Source organism: Microtus ochrogaster, unplaced genomic scaffold, assembly GCF_000317375.1.
Source record: "Microtus ochrogaster isolate Prairie Vole_2 unplaced genomic scaffold, MicOch1.0 UNK33, whole genome shotgun sequence".
Lineage (NCBI taxonomy): Eukaryota > Metazoa > Chordata > Mammalia > Rodentia > Cricetidae > Microtus > Microtus ochrogaster.
The window spans coordinates 2,029,254-2,048,469 of record NW_004949131.1 but is presented as its reverse complement, the minus strand read 5'-3'; the positions used below and the strand labels follow the sequence as shown (position 1 = coordinate 2,048,469).

At 42.6% G+C, this 19,216-nt stretch overlaps 1 protein-coding gene across 1 annotated transcript in view; it reads left to right on the top strand.

The window, feature by feature from the left end:
• The window catches only part of Nek11 (NIMA related kinase 11), a 216,581-nt gene that overhangs the window by 105,972 nt on the left and 91,393 nt on the right, over nt 1-19,216 (top strand). Inside the window, exons 10-12 of the mRNA XM_026789947.1 lie at nt 1,609-1,728; nt 3,840-3,933; nt 10,262-10,376. Of these exons, the coding sequence (XP_026645748.1) occupies nt 1,609-1,728; nt 3,840-3,933; nt 10,262-10,376 (329 nt within the window). The remainder of the gene's footprint in view (nt 1-1,608; nt 1,729-3,839; nt 3,934-10,261; nt 10,377-19,216) is intronic.

The window sequence follows — 19,216 nt, the reverse complement described above, 5'->3', positions numbered from 1 at the left end:
CTTTCCTCTGACACACACACACCAATGCAGACACTTTCCTCTGACACACACACACACACACCAATGCAGACACTTTCCTCTGACACACACACACCCAATGCAGACACTTTCCTCTGACACACACACACACCCCAGTGCAGACGCTCTCCTCTGACACACACACACACACACACCAGTGCAGTCTCTCTCTCTCTCTCTCTCTCTCTCTCTCTCTCTCTCACGCACACACACACACACACACACCAATGCAGACACTCTTTTCTGACACACCCCAGTGGTTTCTCGACTGTGTCCTATATGTTTTCCCAGCCTCACAGTCCACCTAACAAACGTGCACCTGGAAAGGTCCCTTGGGGTAAATTTATAGACAGGTTTCTAATATGATTATTTTCTTGTGTTGCTGCCCATTATTTCAAGAAAGTCTAAGTTTTAGTTTTGTTTATAGGTGTGAGAATAGAGGTTATCTTATTTTTAAAATAGCAAATTTAGCTATCATTTTGCACAGCAGTTGTGGGGCAGATTGCCTAGCACAGTTTACAGTCAATTGCATGCTGGAAATCAATTGTCTGGAGGGCACTTCACACTGTAAAATATTGATTTCAGATAGTCCCCTTTATTTTCAAGATATGTGGTTATGTTTCAGGGGGAGTTCATTAAGTCCTACAAAATAAGGGGTGCATATTCCTGATAAATTGTCCCTTCCTGGGACACTGTGGTCTGGATGATATTCAGTTTCTCACAGTGTTTCCTAAGGAAGAAGCTGAGGTCACTGGGAACGTAACCTCAGGCCTTGCCATCCTTGTTTAGTGTGAGTGGTTTCTTCAACTTAACAAAAAGAGGTTCTTCAATAAATGAGGGATGCCCCTGTGAAGTAGGTAGCAATGTTCTCTTTCATAGTTACACAGAGATTCCATAACCTCCAAGAGACATGCGGTGTGTAACCCCGGAGCTACAGTTTGAGCCTAGGGAGTATTATTAACCTTCGTAGTTACCCACTGGACCATGCTACCATAAAATGTCTATGGGAGTGAGCCCAGATAATATAAGCCGTTGAAGAAAATACAGTTGTTATAATGCCACCCTTGGGCAGTGTGCATACATTATCCCACATGATGCTCACTGTAACACAGCCCGCTCTTTGCAGAGGTAGAAACCTGGGTCCTCTTTCTGCCCTTGGCTACAAAGAGGATGGGTGGCGGAGGTAGGTAGAATCCTACCTTGGTGGAGGTAGGATTCACCATCTTTCCAAAGACCGCGAGCTAATCCTGCCCAGAGACGAGTGACTGTGGCCGCCTATTTCCTCTCTAACGGCATGATCCTAATTTGGCTTCCATTAGAAAGGCCAGCCATAGGCAACGAAATGAGCAGGAATTTGGAATGTACACAATTTGCTTTTAAGCAGAAATCTAATTTGAAAAATAATGCTGATTAACTCCAGTCCTTATTGGCTCATTACCCACTTGGAGTTTATTAGATTTTCCTGGCCTGCCCTGAGACGCTGCCGCTCTCTCCATAGAGCAATGATACTTCTGTAAGATATTTGTTTATTTTTTTTTTCTGAGCATGTTTGGTACGAGTTGCATGTTGGGGAATGTTTATTACTTCTAGGCAGAAAAAGATCCACCTGCAGACTCTGCAAGCCCTGTCTGAAGTGCAGAAAATGACTCCGAGGGAAAGGATGCGGCTGAGGAAGCTGCAGGCCGCTGATGAGAAAGCCAGGAAGCTGAAGTAAGCTGCCTTTCCTTTGGGTGCCCCGTGCCCTGCGCTGCCTATCAGTGCTCTCAAAGAACTCACACAAGGAAGGCAACAGCCTAAACCAAGGCGCACATGATCATTTATGCCTTCGTTCACCTGCTCCCCCAACAAGGTTCCTGAGCCAGAGATTGGATGTCAAGTACTGTTTACATCAGATGTTCAGGCCTGTGTGAAGGCAGACTGAAAGGTAGGGAGGTTACTAGTGATGAGAATGTGGGCAGGCTCTAAAGGAAACCTCATTGGCTGCTGACACTTGGACCTATCCCATCCAGAAGACGAACAGACAGCTTTACAATTTAGTCTGCCTTCGTTACTTTTCCCATTGTTTGATAAAGTGTCCTGAAAGAAGCAACTTAAGGGAGAAAGGCCTGCTTCGGCTCGCTGTTGGAGGGTGCAGTCCTCCACAGTGAAGTCACAGGCAGTAGGACTGTGAAGTATGGTTACTGAGCATCCTTGGGTTGGGAGGCAGCTCATTTGTTTGCTGAACTCTGTGGGGTAAATGTTCTTATCATGGCCAGTTTCAGGTTACCAGGTGATATTATGGGTTATTCAGTTGGGAAGATTTATGTGTAGTCTGTTGTTGAGAGCCAAAGCATGCTGGTCCCTATAAACCACTGACTGTGGCTCTAACTGAGGAAATATATACCCTGAAATTATTTGAGTTATTACATCAACTCAGAGCTTCAAATCTGTGTCTAAATGCAAGTAATGTTAATGTCTCCGAGGTAGCAAAATTCATGTCATTGGCTGAATGTTATGGGGGATTCAATCTGAAAGGAAGATATAAAAAAGGTAAATGTAATATTTTGCATGCATATTAAAATCATTATACAGATTAAAATTATTTATAGGCAAAAGAATAGCATAAATATTACACATGCTATACTAATATTGCTGCAATTTGATCTTAATTTTATAAATTAGTTGAATTAGAATTTTGACCGTTGTTTCTAGGATTCTAAAGGGGCCGTATATATTTGTTGGGAGCCAATTTCCTCCTAAAATCATTGCAGGAACCATCACCCTGGGGAGTCTACAGAGAACCCCACAGCCATAATTGTGTTAGGAATCGTTCTATTGACAGAGCCTACCCCACACCCAAATTGGCTGATGGAGAGCTATCTGTTAGCGGAACCCACCCCACATTCCAAACTATCTAGGGAACTAGGTGTGTCAACTCATGACTTCTTGGCCTACAGTGACCTTACCGAAGATAACCTCCTGCCTACGTGACCAACATGGACCACGTGACCAACGTGAACCATGTGGCAAGAGCTCAGGCCTCTGTGCCCACCCCCCAACTCCTTATCCTATATAAGCTGTACCCCATCTCTAATAAACTGAGGCTTTGACAAGAACCCCCTCGCTTAGCCTCCTTCCTCTTTTCTAGCCCATTTATCTTACAGATAGTTCCTCTCCGTGACCCTGGAATGACTGAACTGCCGGGTGGGTTACTAACCCTAGACTAAGTAACCCGCCAAGGCAATCAACATATATTATTTAATGTCATTGAGACATGCCAACACTGTGCACAATCTTAGTTATTATATAGTATGAAAACTGAAGCTTGTGGAAGTAAAGAATTATGGTGGCTTCTGGAGAGAGGCGGGCATGTTAGACAAAAGGAACCCTAAGCCCTAGAAGTCTGTCATGCGTTATGGAGACTAATAATACAGAATTGGAGAGTTGAAAGCTACTTGGGCAGTAGATCTGTTACTACTTCCACAGTGTTCACACATTCCCTGACATGTGCTTCCATTGTCCTGTATATAGGCTTGCTCATCATGAAGCAGAATAAATCAGTGTCTTCACAGTCAGGATGCTCAGGGCCGAGTGTTATCTTCTCCTGATATTCCAGAGGTTCCAGAGCTGACAAAGGAGCCATAGCTTCCTTGTGTGTGCTTCTGAAGAGCAATTTCACTTAAAATTTTAAAGAGAAAAAGACTCATTTAGGGTGCTGCACCTTGAGGGACAGACCTGATAACCCAGTCTGCCTGTTAAAATAGTGATCATGCTTGTTTGTATACTATAGATATGTTTAAACATCTTGTACTGATTTTTATACATTCACATTAAATTTACAGAAAGATTGTGGAAGAAAAATATAAAGAAAATAGCAAGCAGATGAAAGACTCAAGATTCCAGGAGTTTGAACCTCTAGGAGTTGGTGTGCCCCATGTAAGCATTCCTATTTCATGTTCACATGGAATGTTTTCTTGCTTTGGGTACTTCAGATTCACTGAGCTAGATGTGTAGGAAAAGGGTAGAAAACCTCCAGACGAACTTGGCCCAGCTCAGGGAGGGCTCTACAAGTAAGTCCACAGCGGATGGTGACCCTGCGTAAAGCAGCTTATGCCTGGAAGTGGACCAGTTGATTCAGCCATCACCCAGCCAGTGACTACTGTTTACAAAATAACTGAATTTCCCTGAATGCAGAGATTATGGTTAAGATGATTAATTAATAGAACAAATATGCACATATCTGATTTTCACTTCTATCCTGTGTGTTTTACCTCTCCAGTCTGTCAATCCCTTTTTGTCTTATTATTATTTTTTAACCCTTTATTTTCTGTTTTCTATCCATCTATCATGCACTGTGATAAGAATGTCATTCGAACTGAAGAACTACCACAGATATCTGATAGTGAATAAATAGATTTGCTGGACCCCTCTTCCTGTACTTCTGCATTTGAAATCTCTGAGTGGCAAACACTGTTTTCATTCATGGTTAGAATATCTCTCTGGGCCTTGGTGGCAGGATCTGATACTAAGGTAGTCTATGTGAAGGGCTGTGTGGGGCAGCTGACGTCAGCCTCACACAGCACATTCATTGGGGCAGAAAACCTTTGTGATGTTCACCCAGAGGATGAACAAGACTGAAAACCAGGCATTTCCAAGCTGATAAGGTTATGAAGATTCTGTGTGTGTTAATGTGTTCAAACTGTTTGCTCAATCGCCAAAATAAATTGGGTGCTTATTTCTGGAATACCGGGAACCCTTGAGATCAGAAACATTTCTTTGCTAAGACTGGAGCTTGAGAACCAGATATGGTCTCTCTCTCTTTTTTTTTTTGTATTATGATGCCCAAATGACCTCCCTCCCTCTTTTCCTCCCTCATTCCCTTCCTTCCCTTCTCCCTCCCTTCTTCCCTTCTTTCCTTCCTTCCAGAGAGGGTTTTATTATGTGTCTCAGGCTGTCCTTAACTTCATGAGCCTCCTGCCTCAGCCTCTCAGGGGCTGAGATTACAGGCATGAAAAGCCACACCAAGCTCTGCTTTTATTTCGCAGTTATCTATGGCAAATAAAAAGTAAGGTCTTTTGTATTAGAGACTGATAATCTACTTCACCTGTTTGGTTTATTCTTTGACATTTACGATAATCATCTTGGTGTTTGCTTTAATTATTGCCAGTAGTCTGAGCACACTATATGACACATGGTGTAGCTGAACAGCTATGGAAGCCAAAACCCTTGGTAATCTCTGCAAACTGGGGTATTAAGGTAATAATGATGATCTCAAGGCTGCATGTCAGGCAGAACCTGAAGAGATTTTGTTATCCACATGTTACCACACAGAACATGGAGCCAGAGAAAGCATCTTCAATTTGGCCCAGCTCAGATTAAGGAAGAGGTCACACTAAGATCCTGTTGTTCCCAGCATACATCCCCAGTAACTTCCTGGGCGAGTCACTTTTCTTGATGCTGTAGCAAAATTCCCAACACAAGCAACTTAAGGAAGGGTTTTGCTTTGGGGAAGAGTTTTGAGGAACTCGTAATTGAAACTCTAGTCCATAATGGCTGCAGAGTTGTGATGGCAAGGATGTTGTGTCTGCACTCAGGACGTAGGGACTGTCACTGCCCAGCTGACTTTCTCATTTCAGCCAGCCTAGGAACCCAGCCTGTGGGCTGATGCTGCCCACATTCAGAGTAGGTGTTCCTTGTTCAGTCAGTTTTTCTGCCAGCACTTACGTAGGCACATGCAGAAGTGTGTTTCCATGGTGATTCTAAATCTCATCCAGTAGACAAGTAAGACTAACCCTCATGCTTTCCTTTCTCTCAGCAAGTAGTGTGTGTGTGTGTGTGTGTGTGTGTGTGTGTGTGTGTACGTGTCTGTGCATGTGCCCAGGTGTGTACACACATGCACACACGGTCCTGTCCTGGCTAAAGGTTTTGGTTCATTCTTTGAGTTTTCTGAGGTTTAGTACCACTGTCTCTGGTTCGGAACTTCTCAGGAGTGTTTTCTGAGTTTGTGTATGGATAGGAGCACTGTTAGCATGGCAACATAGGAACAATAGGAATAAAAATAAGATCTTTTCTCATTTTATATACTAATCTCAGTTCTCACTTTCTCCTCTCCTCCCATTACTTCCATCTTCCTCCCCACCCCACACTCCATCCCCTCCTCAAAGAGGGTAAGGCTTCCCAAGGGGAGTCAACAAAGTCTAGCACATTGCTTTGAGGCAGGGCCAAGGCACCCCTCTCCCATGTCTAGGCTGAGAAAGGTATCCCACCAAAGAGAATGGGTTCCAAAAAGCCAGAACAAGCAAGCAGTAGGAATAAATCTGGGTCTCACTGCCAGTGGCTCTATAGTCTGCCCCAGCCATACAACTGTCACCCACATGCCTAGTTTAGTCCTATGCTGGTTCCTGCACTGTCTGGTATCTTGAAATTTGCATGCAAATGGATGGAACTAGAAAAATCCATCCTGAGTGAGGTAACCCAGATCCAGAAAGATGAGTATGATATGTACCCACTCATAAGTAGATACCAACTGTGAAACAAAGGATAATGAGCCTATAGTCCACAACCCCAGAGAAGCTAAGTAACAAGGTGAACCGTAAGAGAAACATATATAGATTCCCCTGGGAAGGGGAAATAGACAAGATCTCCTGAGAACAGTAGGTTCTTATGTTCAATATCTCATTGTTTCCTAAGTTTGTATATGGATGAAGCATTGTTGGCATGGCTGTAGTTTGAGACTGTTCGTTTGTGTCCCAGCCACCCATACTCGAATAATCACACAGAAACTATATTAATTAAAACTCTGTTTGGCCAATAGCTTAGGCATATTCCTAGCTAGCTCTTACATCTTAAATTAATCCATTTCTATTAATCTGTGTATCATCACAAGGCTGTGGCCTACTGGTAAGGTTCCAGCATCTGCCTTCTTCTGCTGCTACATGGCATCTCCCTGACTCCGCCTACTCTCTCTATATATATATCTCTGTTCGGATTTCCCACCTGGCTTTACTCTGCAAAGCCGTTGGCCAAAGCAGCTTTATTTATCAATCACTAAAAGCAACACATATACAGAAGGACTTCCCACATCACATAGCAGCGTAGGAACAATAAGCGATTCATTGTGAGTGCCCTTCTCTCCTTCAGAGGTTTCTTTGTCTTTGAAAAAACCTTCTGACTTCTCAGGTCCACAAACCAGCTTGTTCTCTTCTAAATTCCTTCTGAATTCTGTGACTTAAAGGACACTTCTCAAACTTCAGAGTGTGCCAGAGTATTCTGTGTTATCTTGATTCTGGTTCTGTTGGTCCGAGTTAGGGCCTGGGCTGTCAGATGTCTAATAAGCTCTGCCTTGCTTCCGGTGCTGCTGACCAAGAATTATATCCCATTAGTCAGGGGCAGAAAACGGGGCTCCTGAACATGACCATCCTCCCCTAGATGAAGGAAGAACTGGAATGGCACCACTGAATAGATCTCTTATCTCTTTAGAGGAAAAAATCATTTAATGGGAATGGGAGAAAAGGAGGCACGACCTGAGGGGAAGACTTTCTTGTTCACCCCAGGCAGAGGAGGGAGCGGGGCAGCCAGGCAGGGAAGAGGCAAGACTTAATCATACTCACAGGCACAAGCGGGAGACAGGCTTAATGATATTCACAGAACAAAGGAAGAAGCTAAACACTCTGCAGAGGCCTGAAGGGTTTTCATCATCTTGGGGAAAGGCATTGTTGAACCAAAAAGGATGAAATAAAATATGACAGAAACTGGATTAATCAGACGCAAGAGGCTGAAGGAAAACCCGATAAAGGAAAAATGGACTTGTCTTCAAATGCATTTCCTCGCTCCTCTTCTCTCCGTTTTGATGGCTTCATTTCTTCCTAAGCTCATTGAAGCTCTGCTCTCAATTCCTTCTTCCTCTCTTGCCAGGTTGGAATGAACTCCTCTGTGCTTCACTGTGGAGAGTGTGTTCATGTGTGTGCATGTTCATACATGCATGTATGTGAAGACTAGAGGGGAATATTGGGCTCCCTCTCTATTCCTCTTGACCTTATTTTATGAGCGCATGTCTCCCACTCAACCTAGAGCTTGTTGATCACGCTATGCTGGCCGGGCAGCAAACCCTGGGGATCTTACTGTCTCTGCCTTCCACCTTTGGGATTAACATCTGCCTTTTTCTTTTAAATCCAGATGCTAGGAATCTGAATTCAGGTCCTCATGGGCCATATCTCCAGAACCCCCTTCATATATCTCAGAAACAGTTAGAGGAGGGACAGTTTTGGGAGTGAATGGACCCAGTATGTCATTGATAAGAAAATTCCTTAAGTCATTCAGGGGAGTGGCTTGATTTGTTTTCAGACTTATTTGACAATGATTTTATTTTGACTGGCATTTTCTGCTTGACTGAATTGGGGTTTCGAAATCTTAAAACCCAGTTGAGTGTGGAATCGTGCTTGACTCCATTTCTTAAGAGGATAGCAGCTTAGAAAACAAGAGAAACAGAGAAAACCCACAGTACCATACAAGGCAAGCCCAAGCCCAGGCTGTCCTTTTTCCTTGGCGTGTACAGTTGTACTGGCGCTAGACCTGGGCTCCAATGTGTGCTGGGAATGGAAGTCCGGTGCTTCTCTTCCAAAGAGTGGCAGCTCTAGCAATCCTGTCCTCTCCAGAGAGAACCTCGGTGATTCTTTTGAGATGCCTGCTGAAGGGCATGCAGCATTGATAGCCCGCAGTCTCCTTCTTCTTTGGATTCTGTGCGGACCAGCAGTGAAACTTTGCAATCTGGACCCAGATGTACCTCCTTAAACAATGGCCAGACCATACAGGAAGCAGACTTCTTAGCAATACTTTCAGAATGCCTTCTTATAAATGCCTTGCTGTGGTGGGGCCTGGCTTCATGGGACTTACTCATTTAATATTACTTTGGACTTAATGTCTTTCTTAACAAGTCAGCCTTTGAATAGTTCCCCCATGAGAAAATAGGGCAATTCAATATTACATGTAGTTTGCAAACACACACACACACACAAACACACACACACACAAACACACACACAAACACACACACACACACCCATGTAAAAAAAAAGTAGTAAACTACAAACGGCCTATTGAAATTCCCATTCATAAATTTGGGCATTTTACCTTTTATTTTTATTTATTTACTTAATTTTTGTTTTGTTTGAGTGAGGCAATATCTCACATTGCACAGGCTTACTTCAAACCTGCCATTTAGTCCAGGATTACTTAATGTTCCTGCCTCCACCTCTGTGGTGGTTTGAATGAGAATACTCCCCACCTGCACCTGCCTCACCCCGCCCCCATAGGCTTATACATTTGAATGCTTTAGTCACCAGAGGGTGGAACAGTTTGGGAAAGATTAACCTTAGGAGGTAGGGCCTTGTTGGAGTAGGAGTGGCCTTAGTGGAGGAACTGTGTCCCTGGGAGTGGTCTTTGAGGCCCAGTTTCCCTCCCTGCCTCCCTCCCCTCTCCTCTTTTTCCCAGCTGCCTGCCAATCAAGATGTAAAGCCCTTAGCTACTGCTCCATTGTCATGCCTGTCTGTCTGCTTCCTGCCAGGATGATCATGGACTAACCCTCTAAGACTATAAGCAAGCCCCTAATTAAATGCATTTCAAAATAAGAGCTGCCTTGGTCATGGTGTCTTTTCTTGGCAATAGGGCAGTAGCTAGGACAGTTTCTCCAGCAGGAATTATAGGCATGCGTTTACACAGGGCTGGGGATTGAACACAGGACTTCTTTTATTCCAGGAAAGAGATCTACCAACTAACACACATCTCCAACCCTATCTTTTATGTTTTTGAAGCGTGAATTCCTTCATCATTTCTTAGATATTTGTCTTTTAGGAAATTGAAATTCTCAGACTCAGGACATGTAAATCCCGATGAGACATGGGAGCTATTCAAGCTGGTTAGTTTTGAATGAAGCCGAGAAGGAGTGGAATGAGGAGAAGTTAGGTGGGATACAGTGGTGCACGCTGGAGAGAGACGCTTGCTTCTAGATGCTGATGGAGCCTGTATTTGCCTGAACCTTTGACTTAGCTCCCTGGCTGTCTTTCTTGGCTCGCCTAGTTATGGCCTAGAAACTGATTCCTACAGAGAGAGGTTAAATGCTTTGCCCAAGTCTGGTTCACTTATCCCGAGTTACCAACCCAAAGTTTGAAAATATTATCAGGCTTAAGGGAGAAGAATGTTGCTTCATTTGAGGCAGGGCCGTTTCCTTCTGTCTGCTTCTTATCATTTATTGATTCCCTTCCACAAGGAATTAGATGAACGGACTTTGGAGAACCTGCCTGACCCTCAGTCCCTTCCTTCTCTGGACCTCGACGAAGTAGAGTCAAGTTTGGACGACACCATAGTTGGCCTTGGACATTATGGTATGTGTTTGTGTCACCTGTTAGCACGTACTTGTCCCCATGAATGTGACTACCTGCCATTGCTGCCCAGCCCTGGACTGTGATGTTCAGGTCCTTTGTCCTTTCTGTCTTCATGGCAATAGTGAAGATGGGTTAGAAACTTCTGGTGGGAGACTTCATTTCCTGGGTTAAACAATATTGTCATTAACCTGATTAAGAATTCCCCAAAGCTCTACTCCCCTTTTTCATGAATGGCTCCTCTGCTCCTTTGATATATTTATTTATTTATTTATTTATTTTTATTTTTATTTTTTGGTTTTTCGAGACAGGGTTTCTCTGTGGCTTTGGAGGCTGGTCTCGAACTCCCAGAGATCCGCCTGCCTCTGCCTCCCGAGTGCTGGGATTAAAGGCGTGCGCCACCATCGCCCGGCTTCCTTTGATATATTTAAATTGAAGGCATGAAGCAGACTTTGCAAGAGCCACTGTTCAGAGGTACTTACTTGCTGGAAAGTAAGAGTGTTCAGAGCTGTTACCCAGCTGGAGGTGCTGCATGCCCTCTAGAGAGGAAGGCCCTGGCTACAGGGTCTTTCTGGGTCTTTGCTGCCCTACCCATAGAACAGGAATAACGAGTCCTCCTTTGGTTATTATCAAGAGCAAACAAGGTTGGGCGTGGATGTTCTCTTAGCTTAGTGCCTAGCATAGTAAGAATGGAAAAAAGAAGCAGTTACAACACTTTGACGATATTTTTGAATGCAAAAGTCTTGTTCACCAATATCCCTCTTGCCTAGAATAACACACCAGGAATATTATTCTCAGTATTTCTTGAATGAATTTATTATTAATTAATGAGTAGATGAAGAAGTGAATGGATGCTATATTAATTAGACCCTTAAAAAGCAAATGACAGCCAAGATCAGGTGCGTTTGCTATCAAACTGGACTCTCTGAATGTGGCTGACAATGGGGGCTGACTGATAAAGGCACTGGGACTTGTTTCTACTGCATGTACTGGCTTTTTGGGACCCTAGTCTATTTGGATGCAAAGCTTCCTAGGCCTGGATGTAAGGGGGAGGGCCTTGGACTTCCCACAGAGTAGGGTTCCCTGCCCTCTCTTAAAGAGGTGGGGGGAGGGAGGAGAGTCAGTGGGGGAGGGGAATGGGAGGAGGGGAGGAAGTGTAAATTTTTGAATGGAAAAAAATAAAAAAAAGCAAATGACAATGCAAGACTAAAATGAATAACTTTTTTTTAAAAAGTACTTGCATGAAAGAAAAGAACTAGGTGAGGCTAGGAGAGCCGGTAGACCGCAACTCAAATCTTATTGCTCTAAGAGGAGGGGATGCTCAGTGGAAATGAACTGTTCTACTCAGGAAGTCCAGAGCCAGGCCAGGTGCCAGGTACCCGCCCTTGTAGTGAATCGTTGTTGTGTATTAGCAGTGTTTGCCAACAGGAGCCATAGCTTCTGAGAGAACACAGGATGGTTCCAGGGCAGCAGCTGAGCCACTATGGCACACAATAGCAAGGCAGTGCTGTCAATGCCTGTGTTACAAGGTTGTAAACTGTTTGGGAGGAAGGGAACTGGAGGTGCCACATGTAAACTCTTCACTAATCGAACATTGAAGAAGTGAAACTTGGATTGTGTCTTCATCTCAGCCCAAATTTGCACTTGGGGTTTCCTGAACTAGTAGAGTACGGGTTATCTCTTTCTGCTGTATGGAGACTAGTACCTAAAGCTCTTTAAGCTGCCAGTTACCAAGTTCAAAGTGATGTTGTGGAGGCCATCCTACAGTAGGCACAATGATGAAATGTTTATATCAGATGGATCTGTAGTAATTTTTGAAGTATTTTGTACTGTATTATTTGTTTCCATTTGAGGAAAGTGGAGGGATCAACTGTTCCAAGGGTTTTTCTTTCCATGAGTTGGAAAGTTAGATCTTGTGTAGCCCCTGATGTAGGTGATGTTATGCTGGATGGCAGAGTCCTTGCTATGAATACAGCCCAGCATAGGATAATAAACTATTGTCTGAGATAGAGAAGTCAGTCTGTTCTGATTTCAAAGAGGAAATGGTAACTTTAAATGTGTCTCTGCAAAGAGAAACCAAAGACATGAAGACATTCGCTCAAGGATCATGTGACTCCATTCCAGAGCAACATCTCTTCAGTCTGTCCTCGGCTGCCATCCACTTGTACGGCAGTGTGGAGAAACAGTCAAGTTGGACACTGACTGAGATTTTCACAGTTTGCCTTTGCTGTGGGTCTCTGTGCTAAGGCTAGCCCTGGACTCAGAGATCCTGCTGTTTGCTGTGGGTCTCTGCGCTAAGGCTAGCTCTGAACACAGAGCTTCTGCCATGGAGAGAGGAGCACACTTGTTTGGTGTGTTTCACTGGGGTAGACAATATCTTGATTTATCAGGCCAACTGCCACTGGTCAGCCCTATCCCTGAACCACCTCCTGCATGCTTAGTCTCCATTGTAAGTCATAAAATTCAGAATAGAAGAAACACACAGTAGCTTTAATTGGTCAGATGCCTTATAAAATACTTGGAACATTTCCCTTATTTTTCTATAAATTCATATTTTTATAAATATTATTTTCTCACAAACATTAAATTGAAAAGAAAAGCTTAGAAGTATGTAACATTTAGATTTGACAGTATTTGAGTGGTAAGTGACTGAGGTTAAGATTATTGGTGAGCATATTAGGTAATTGTGAAATTTTGTATTAGGATTATTTAATTTGTTGATTAACCCTGAAATGGTTAATTATTTTACTCAGAGTCTTTTTTTTTTAATTCAACACCTAGAGGAACCATTATTTATTTGCCTAGCGTGGACACATAAATTATGCAGTCATTTTTAAATGCTCCTACCCCAATTATTTAATCGGTTTTTGATAATGAACTGGAAAATTTATTTCCCTAGGAAGTATGGAGCTAGCTGTAGAAAAGGAAGACAGGATAAGCTATTAGTTACATTTGATATGCATTTATTTGAGTTAATCTAGCTAGTCATGGCTTACCATTATAGTCAAATGAGAACACACAGCAGGAACACTAAGGACTGTATCCCCATTTAATTCCTGACTTCTTGCACATTAATTTTTAAAAATGTTCTTTTGGAGAATTTAATTACATTTCGCTCTTCCTTTTGTTCCTCCAAATCCTCATACTATGTTCTCTTTCAAATTCATGGACTCTGTCTTTGTTGTTGGTGGTGGTGGTGAGGGGTGTGAGTATGTGTGTGTGTGTTTGTAAGCATGTGCATATGTGTTCTTAATACACAAATGCAATCTGCTCAGTTTGTGTGTTTTTAGGACTGACCGTTTGATGTTGGATAAGCAGTTGGCATGATCTACTATGGAGAAGACTATTTTCACGCTCAGAATTTCTTAGTTGTCCACAGTTTTGTTAACAGACTTTGTAGTTCATAGTTTTTCCACTGGAGTCTACACTGCCCTAGTGTGTTAAAAGTTAAAAAATACTTTGATTCATAATTAAGCCTAAAAGCATGAATTGACTTCCTGCATTAAGAACCAAATTAGATGGCTCAGTGGTTAAGAGCACTGGCTGCTCTTCCAAAGGTCCTGAGTTCAATTCCAGCAACCACATGGTGGCTCACAACCATCTGTAATGAGATCTGGCACCCTCCTCTGGTGTGTGGGCATACATGGAGGCAGAACATTGTATACATAATAAATAAATAAATCTAAAAAAAAAAAGAACCATTACTGGAAGTTTGCTTGGTAACAATGACCAGTCCTTCTAGTTTCTAAAAGGCCCAGTGATAACCTGAATTTTCCTCACTTTGCCAATAAAGTAGTAGTCATTCAGATACTCTTTTTTTTTTTTTTTGTTTTTTGAGACAGGGTTTCTCTGTGGCTTTGGAGCCTGTCCTGGAACTAGCCCTTGTAGACCAGGCTGGTCTCGAACTCACAGAGATCCACCTGCCTCTGCCTCCCAAGTGCTGGGATTAAAGGCGTGCACCACCACCGCCCGGCCAGATACACTCTTAAAGTGTGGCACATGCATCAGACTCACACTGAAGCGGGACCTAAAATTCCACTCTCTGCACACATTGGTAATAACTACTTTAGTTCCATACCAACAAAATATGGTAGAATAATGGTATAAAAACACTAGTGGAACTTTGGTACTTAAAGAAAACTGTCTGGCCATATACGTACACTTAAAAACTTAGAGACTACTAAACTGTATTCAGGGATTTGGGAGTGATGCTTACAGCTTAGTTTGTGAAAATTTCCAGGGAAATTCATGGGGTAAACTCAGAACTGAAAGTTTTTCAGACCTAAATAGAAATCTTTGATATGTTTGGTTCTATCTCTAACCAAATAATATTACAAATATTAAAAATTATTTTCAGGTTTTTGTCAGGCATTTTATGAAGTACTATTAGCAAAGAAAACAAGAACACGTTAACTTTAGTTTATGATACCCACATAGCAATCTCAAACACAAAAAGGCCCACTTCAGTCTGATGATAGAGTACTTAGTCTTAATAGTACTTAATAGTCGCAGCTTGACAGCGAGTGCACACTGCCTACATATGTTAGCATACTTAACAAATATCTTGCCGTCCAACTGTTAGGTATCCATGATTTACTTCTGTAAGAGAAATGACTACCACTGTAGACTTTTGAATTTCTAAGTGGGAAAAGGCACCTTTATCGAACATTTCAAATAGCTTTTAAATGGAAGATGTTTGCCTTAAAAGTGTGTTATGATAGTGGACTTGTTAGTACTGCACTCTTTTTACAAAGAAAAATAAGCAAGAAACTTAAGAAGTGTGTGTGTGTGTGTGTGTGTGTGTGTGTGTGTGTGTGTGTGTGCTTTTAAACTGAATTTTGTTCTGAGCAATAATCTCCGGCATATTTATAACAGCCAATTACATGTTCTTTCTGTGTGAATAAAACTGTTGCTATGAAATCACAAATATGAAAGGAAGGAAGGAAAGAAGGAACAAAGGAAGAAAGAGAAAGAAGAATGAAGAAAGAAAGAAAGAAAAAGAAAGAAAGAAAGGAAAAGAAAAGAAAGGAAGGAAGGAAGGAGAGAAGGCTGAGCAAGCCGCGAGGAGCAAGCCAGTAAACAGCACCCGACAAGGCCTCTGCATCACCTGCTGCTCCGGATCCCTGCCCTGTTTGAGTTCCTGTCCTGACTTCCTTTGATAATGAACTGTGTGATATGGATCTGTGTGTAATCCAAACAAGCCCTTTTCTCCCCAACTTAATTTTTGGTCACTCTGTTTTGTCATAGCATTAGAAACCTAACGAAGACACTGGGCATAATAGAGCAGAAAATGATAGCCTGGAGCTGGGTGTGGTGGGGTAGGCTGCAATCTCAGCCCGGATTGCAAATCCAGCTCATGACAGAGAAGCCAGTGAGATGCTGGCTCAGAAAAGGATACCAAACACTGGGGCCACTTAGGCATTCCTAGATTTCCTCACTATTAAAGCTTGGCTCTCTTCAAGCATGACTGAGGAACATCGATGGTAGTTTTATTAATATTTGCCACCTATTTCATTGTTATGTGTGTTTTATTACAGTGTTTCTTCCTACTGTAATAATTAATTCCCAGGAATAAAGGCCCCTGCAGTCATTCACTAATTTTCTGCATTCTAGAGGATAATTAGAATGAATATAATATTGAATTAAAATGGTATATTCTCCACCCTGAAGCATAATTAATAATTTAGAGTGTTTCTTCTGCATGATTGGTCTCTAACTAAAATTTAAAAGTTATATTCAACTTGAAAAATTAAAGTGGGTATAGACTGACACTGGCCTGGCCTGCCACTTTGCTGTCCTAGCCTAAGAAAGAGTCACAGAAATAGGACGGTTGAGCCCCAGAACATCAGCAGTCATAGGAAAGCAGCGCTTGTGGACCTCAGAAAGTAAGCTTTCTCATCTGAGAAGGCTGTGACCCTCGTCCTAGTGAAATAAAAATAAAACACAGTCATTAAACTAAAGGCCACACTGCTGGAGAAGAGTTACCTTGTTACCTTGCCTGGCCCATTATAGTTCAAGTTCAGAATGAACCAGTTAAGTAGAAAATTATCAATGTCCATTGCAGCCTAAGGTTAGATGGTAAAATCTTATGCAATATACATTACAGCGGTCTGGACAGACCACAGGATTCTTCAGTAGGTGCATTCAGTCTGCATGCATGCGTATTCTACAATTGCACTCTGGGTTCTCTTACTTGGAGACTATACTCTGATGCTCAGCAATTCCTAAGTTGCCATGGGACTCAGGAAAAAGACCAATTTAGACTCATGTTTGAGCCTTGACTTCTATGTGCTAGCACTCAGATTTTGGATAAGACAGTTAGTTTTCCTCGGGTTATAGTTTTTATAAATCATGCAGTGGAATTAATGATGCCACTATGAATATTAAATGGGATTGGATGCACTAAATGGTACTCCCAGCATGTGGCTCACTTGAATAGGGGCTGTTTTTACCCAGCCAGACAGAATGGTAGATGGTTCTTACTGCCTCCAGGATGCCTGATATCCTGGCTGACATCCTGATATCCTGAAGATCTGGCTCAAAGACATTTGCTTGCTTTAGCCTGTTCTGATACCTACCACTGGAACTCCTTGACTGTCATCAATGATTGTGTTCTCTTTAGGACTTGCTTTACACTGCTTTGGAGTACCGTGAGTCTGTACCTGAGTCATGCCCTAACCTGAGTTCTAAAGCTGGGATATTGTTGCTAACAGACCTTTTCAGAATCACTTCTTAAGGATGTAAATTTCATTATATGTTGATTAGTCAATATAGCCTTTTAGCAAAATAGTAACTGCAGGTCCTACCTAGGCCTATAGCCTCCATAGCCACGGGATTTTGCCCAGAGTTCAAGTACCAGATGTGAAATTCCGTCCTGTGGAGCAGGTCTCAGATCCAGCCAGAGAACTGCGAGTTGGAAATGTAGCGTCTAGCACTGAAGAATTGATCCCTGTCCTTTTCAGATTTGCCCAGTCAGTGACGTGTTGCAATAGCAGCACGAGTGGACTAGGACTAAAAAATGGCAACCCGCTGCACAGAGGAGGGGAAGGCTGATGCTCAACCAGTCCGTAAGGGCTCTCAGAACCTGGGTTGCATGACTCTACAGAAGTCAGAGTCCAGAGTCGTGCCAGGGATGTTCTGTCTGTGTGAGGAGTTTGAATAATTGAGTCTCATGACATTTCAGAGTGGAAACACAATATTGCCTCCAAATGTATTTCATTATACGGTGTAGGAACAGAATTTTAAATTTATCAAATTAGCAATGAATATTGCACTCAGACATTTATCTGTTTAATTTATATTGCTAATAGTGTGATGCTATAATATTCTTATTAGAAATAATATACTTACTAGAAAGTAGGGGGAAAGTTTGCATGTCTCCCCGTGTGCCATGTAGCTGTTTCCTCCCGATTGACACATTCCCTCCTAGAGGGCAGGGGAACTAAGGAGGCTCATGGAAATCATAAGCCACTGGAGGCCCCTCCCCCTCCCCAAGGTTCTAAGAGCAGGAAACAGCTGCTAGGGCTGAGGAGCTGTAGCTGTCTGCCAGCTGTGCAGAGAACTCGGTGGTTTAGACTCAGACGTTGTCACCCACGTCGGGGTGCGCCTTTCAGTGATGACGCTATCAGAGTCACCCAGCTCCTGTATGACACCCTCATAAACTCACTGGTTCACCCAACCCAGACCTGGCTGGTCTTGTTTCTTGGTCTGTCATTGCCCTCTCTAACAGGGGTAAATAGACATTTTATGTATGCCAGAAAAGGTATTACAGCATTATGGTTAGACCCAGTTATGGTATAATTAACAAAACTCATGTACATAATTGGCTCATTTAAGGCCTGCTTTTCAGTAGTACACACTGATCTTATTATGAAGTAAAATGGTCCGACTTCTTTATGTGACTGGATCTCGTGAGCCTACTGACTAAAACATCACGTCTTTTTAGTCTTTTAGATTATCTAATTAAGCCTGAAAAGCAAAACTTTTCACTAAATGTGAAGCTTTAAGAAAGCACTTAAATCTCTTAATTCAGTCCTCGACATATAAAATATTCTATTTTGTGTCCACACAGAGCTTTGCCAAAACTGCTGGTGGACAAATTTTATGTGCAAAGGAAATATTTATAAGCTAAGCTTAAGTCTTATCTCCACCAGCTCAAAGCTGTTATGGTAGGCAGTAGAGTGGGGACAAATGGACAAGGACACTCACATCCTTGGGTCTGTAGACATGAGAGAGGCTGTGAATTAACATTGCAAATGGAACTAAGGTTTGAATCTCCTAAATTCAAGATGGGAGACTGTTCTGAGTCTTTGAACAGCCTCTGTGTAGTCCCAGGAGTCCGTAGACAAGAAAGGGGGCTGGAGAGATAGCTCAGTAGTTAAGAGCACTAGCTGCTCTACCAGAGAGCCAGGGTTCAATTCCCAGCACCCATGTGGTGGCTCATGACCTCTGTAATACCTCTTCCAGGGGATCCAACACCTTGCCCTGACTGCTACAGGTACTGTACCCATGTGCATACCCACGAAATAAAAATAAATTTTAAATTTTTTAATGGGAGAGGAAGGCAAAGAGGAAGATCAGAGAGGTGGTGTGGGAGAACTTAGCCCCCATTGCTGATTTTGGAGATCCAGGGAAAGGTGACAAGTTGGGGGAAATAGGTGACATCTCAAAAGAGGAAGATGACGAGATAACGGAACCTCCAGCAAAGAAGTATCCGCACTCAGAGATCCGTGTCAGACTTTGGTCTGTACAGCTCTGAGGAGACAGTTTTGTATTATTTTGTGAGTCACTAAATTTATGGTAACTTGTGACTAATGCTCATAGAAAACTAATACAGCTATACT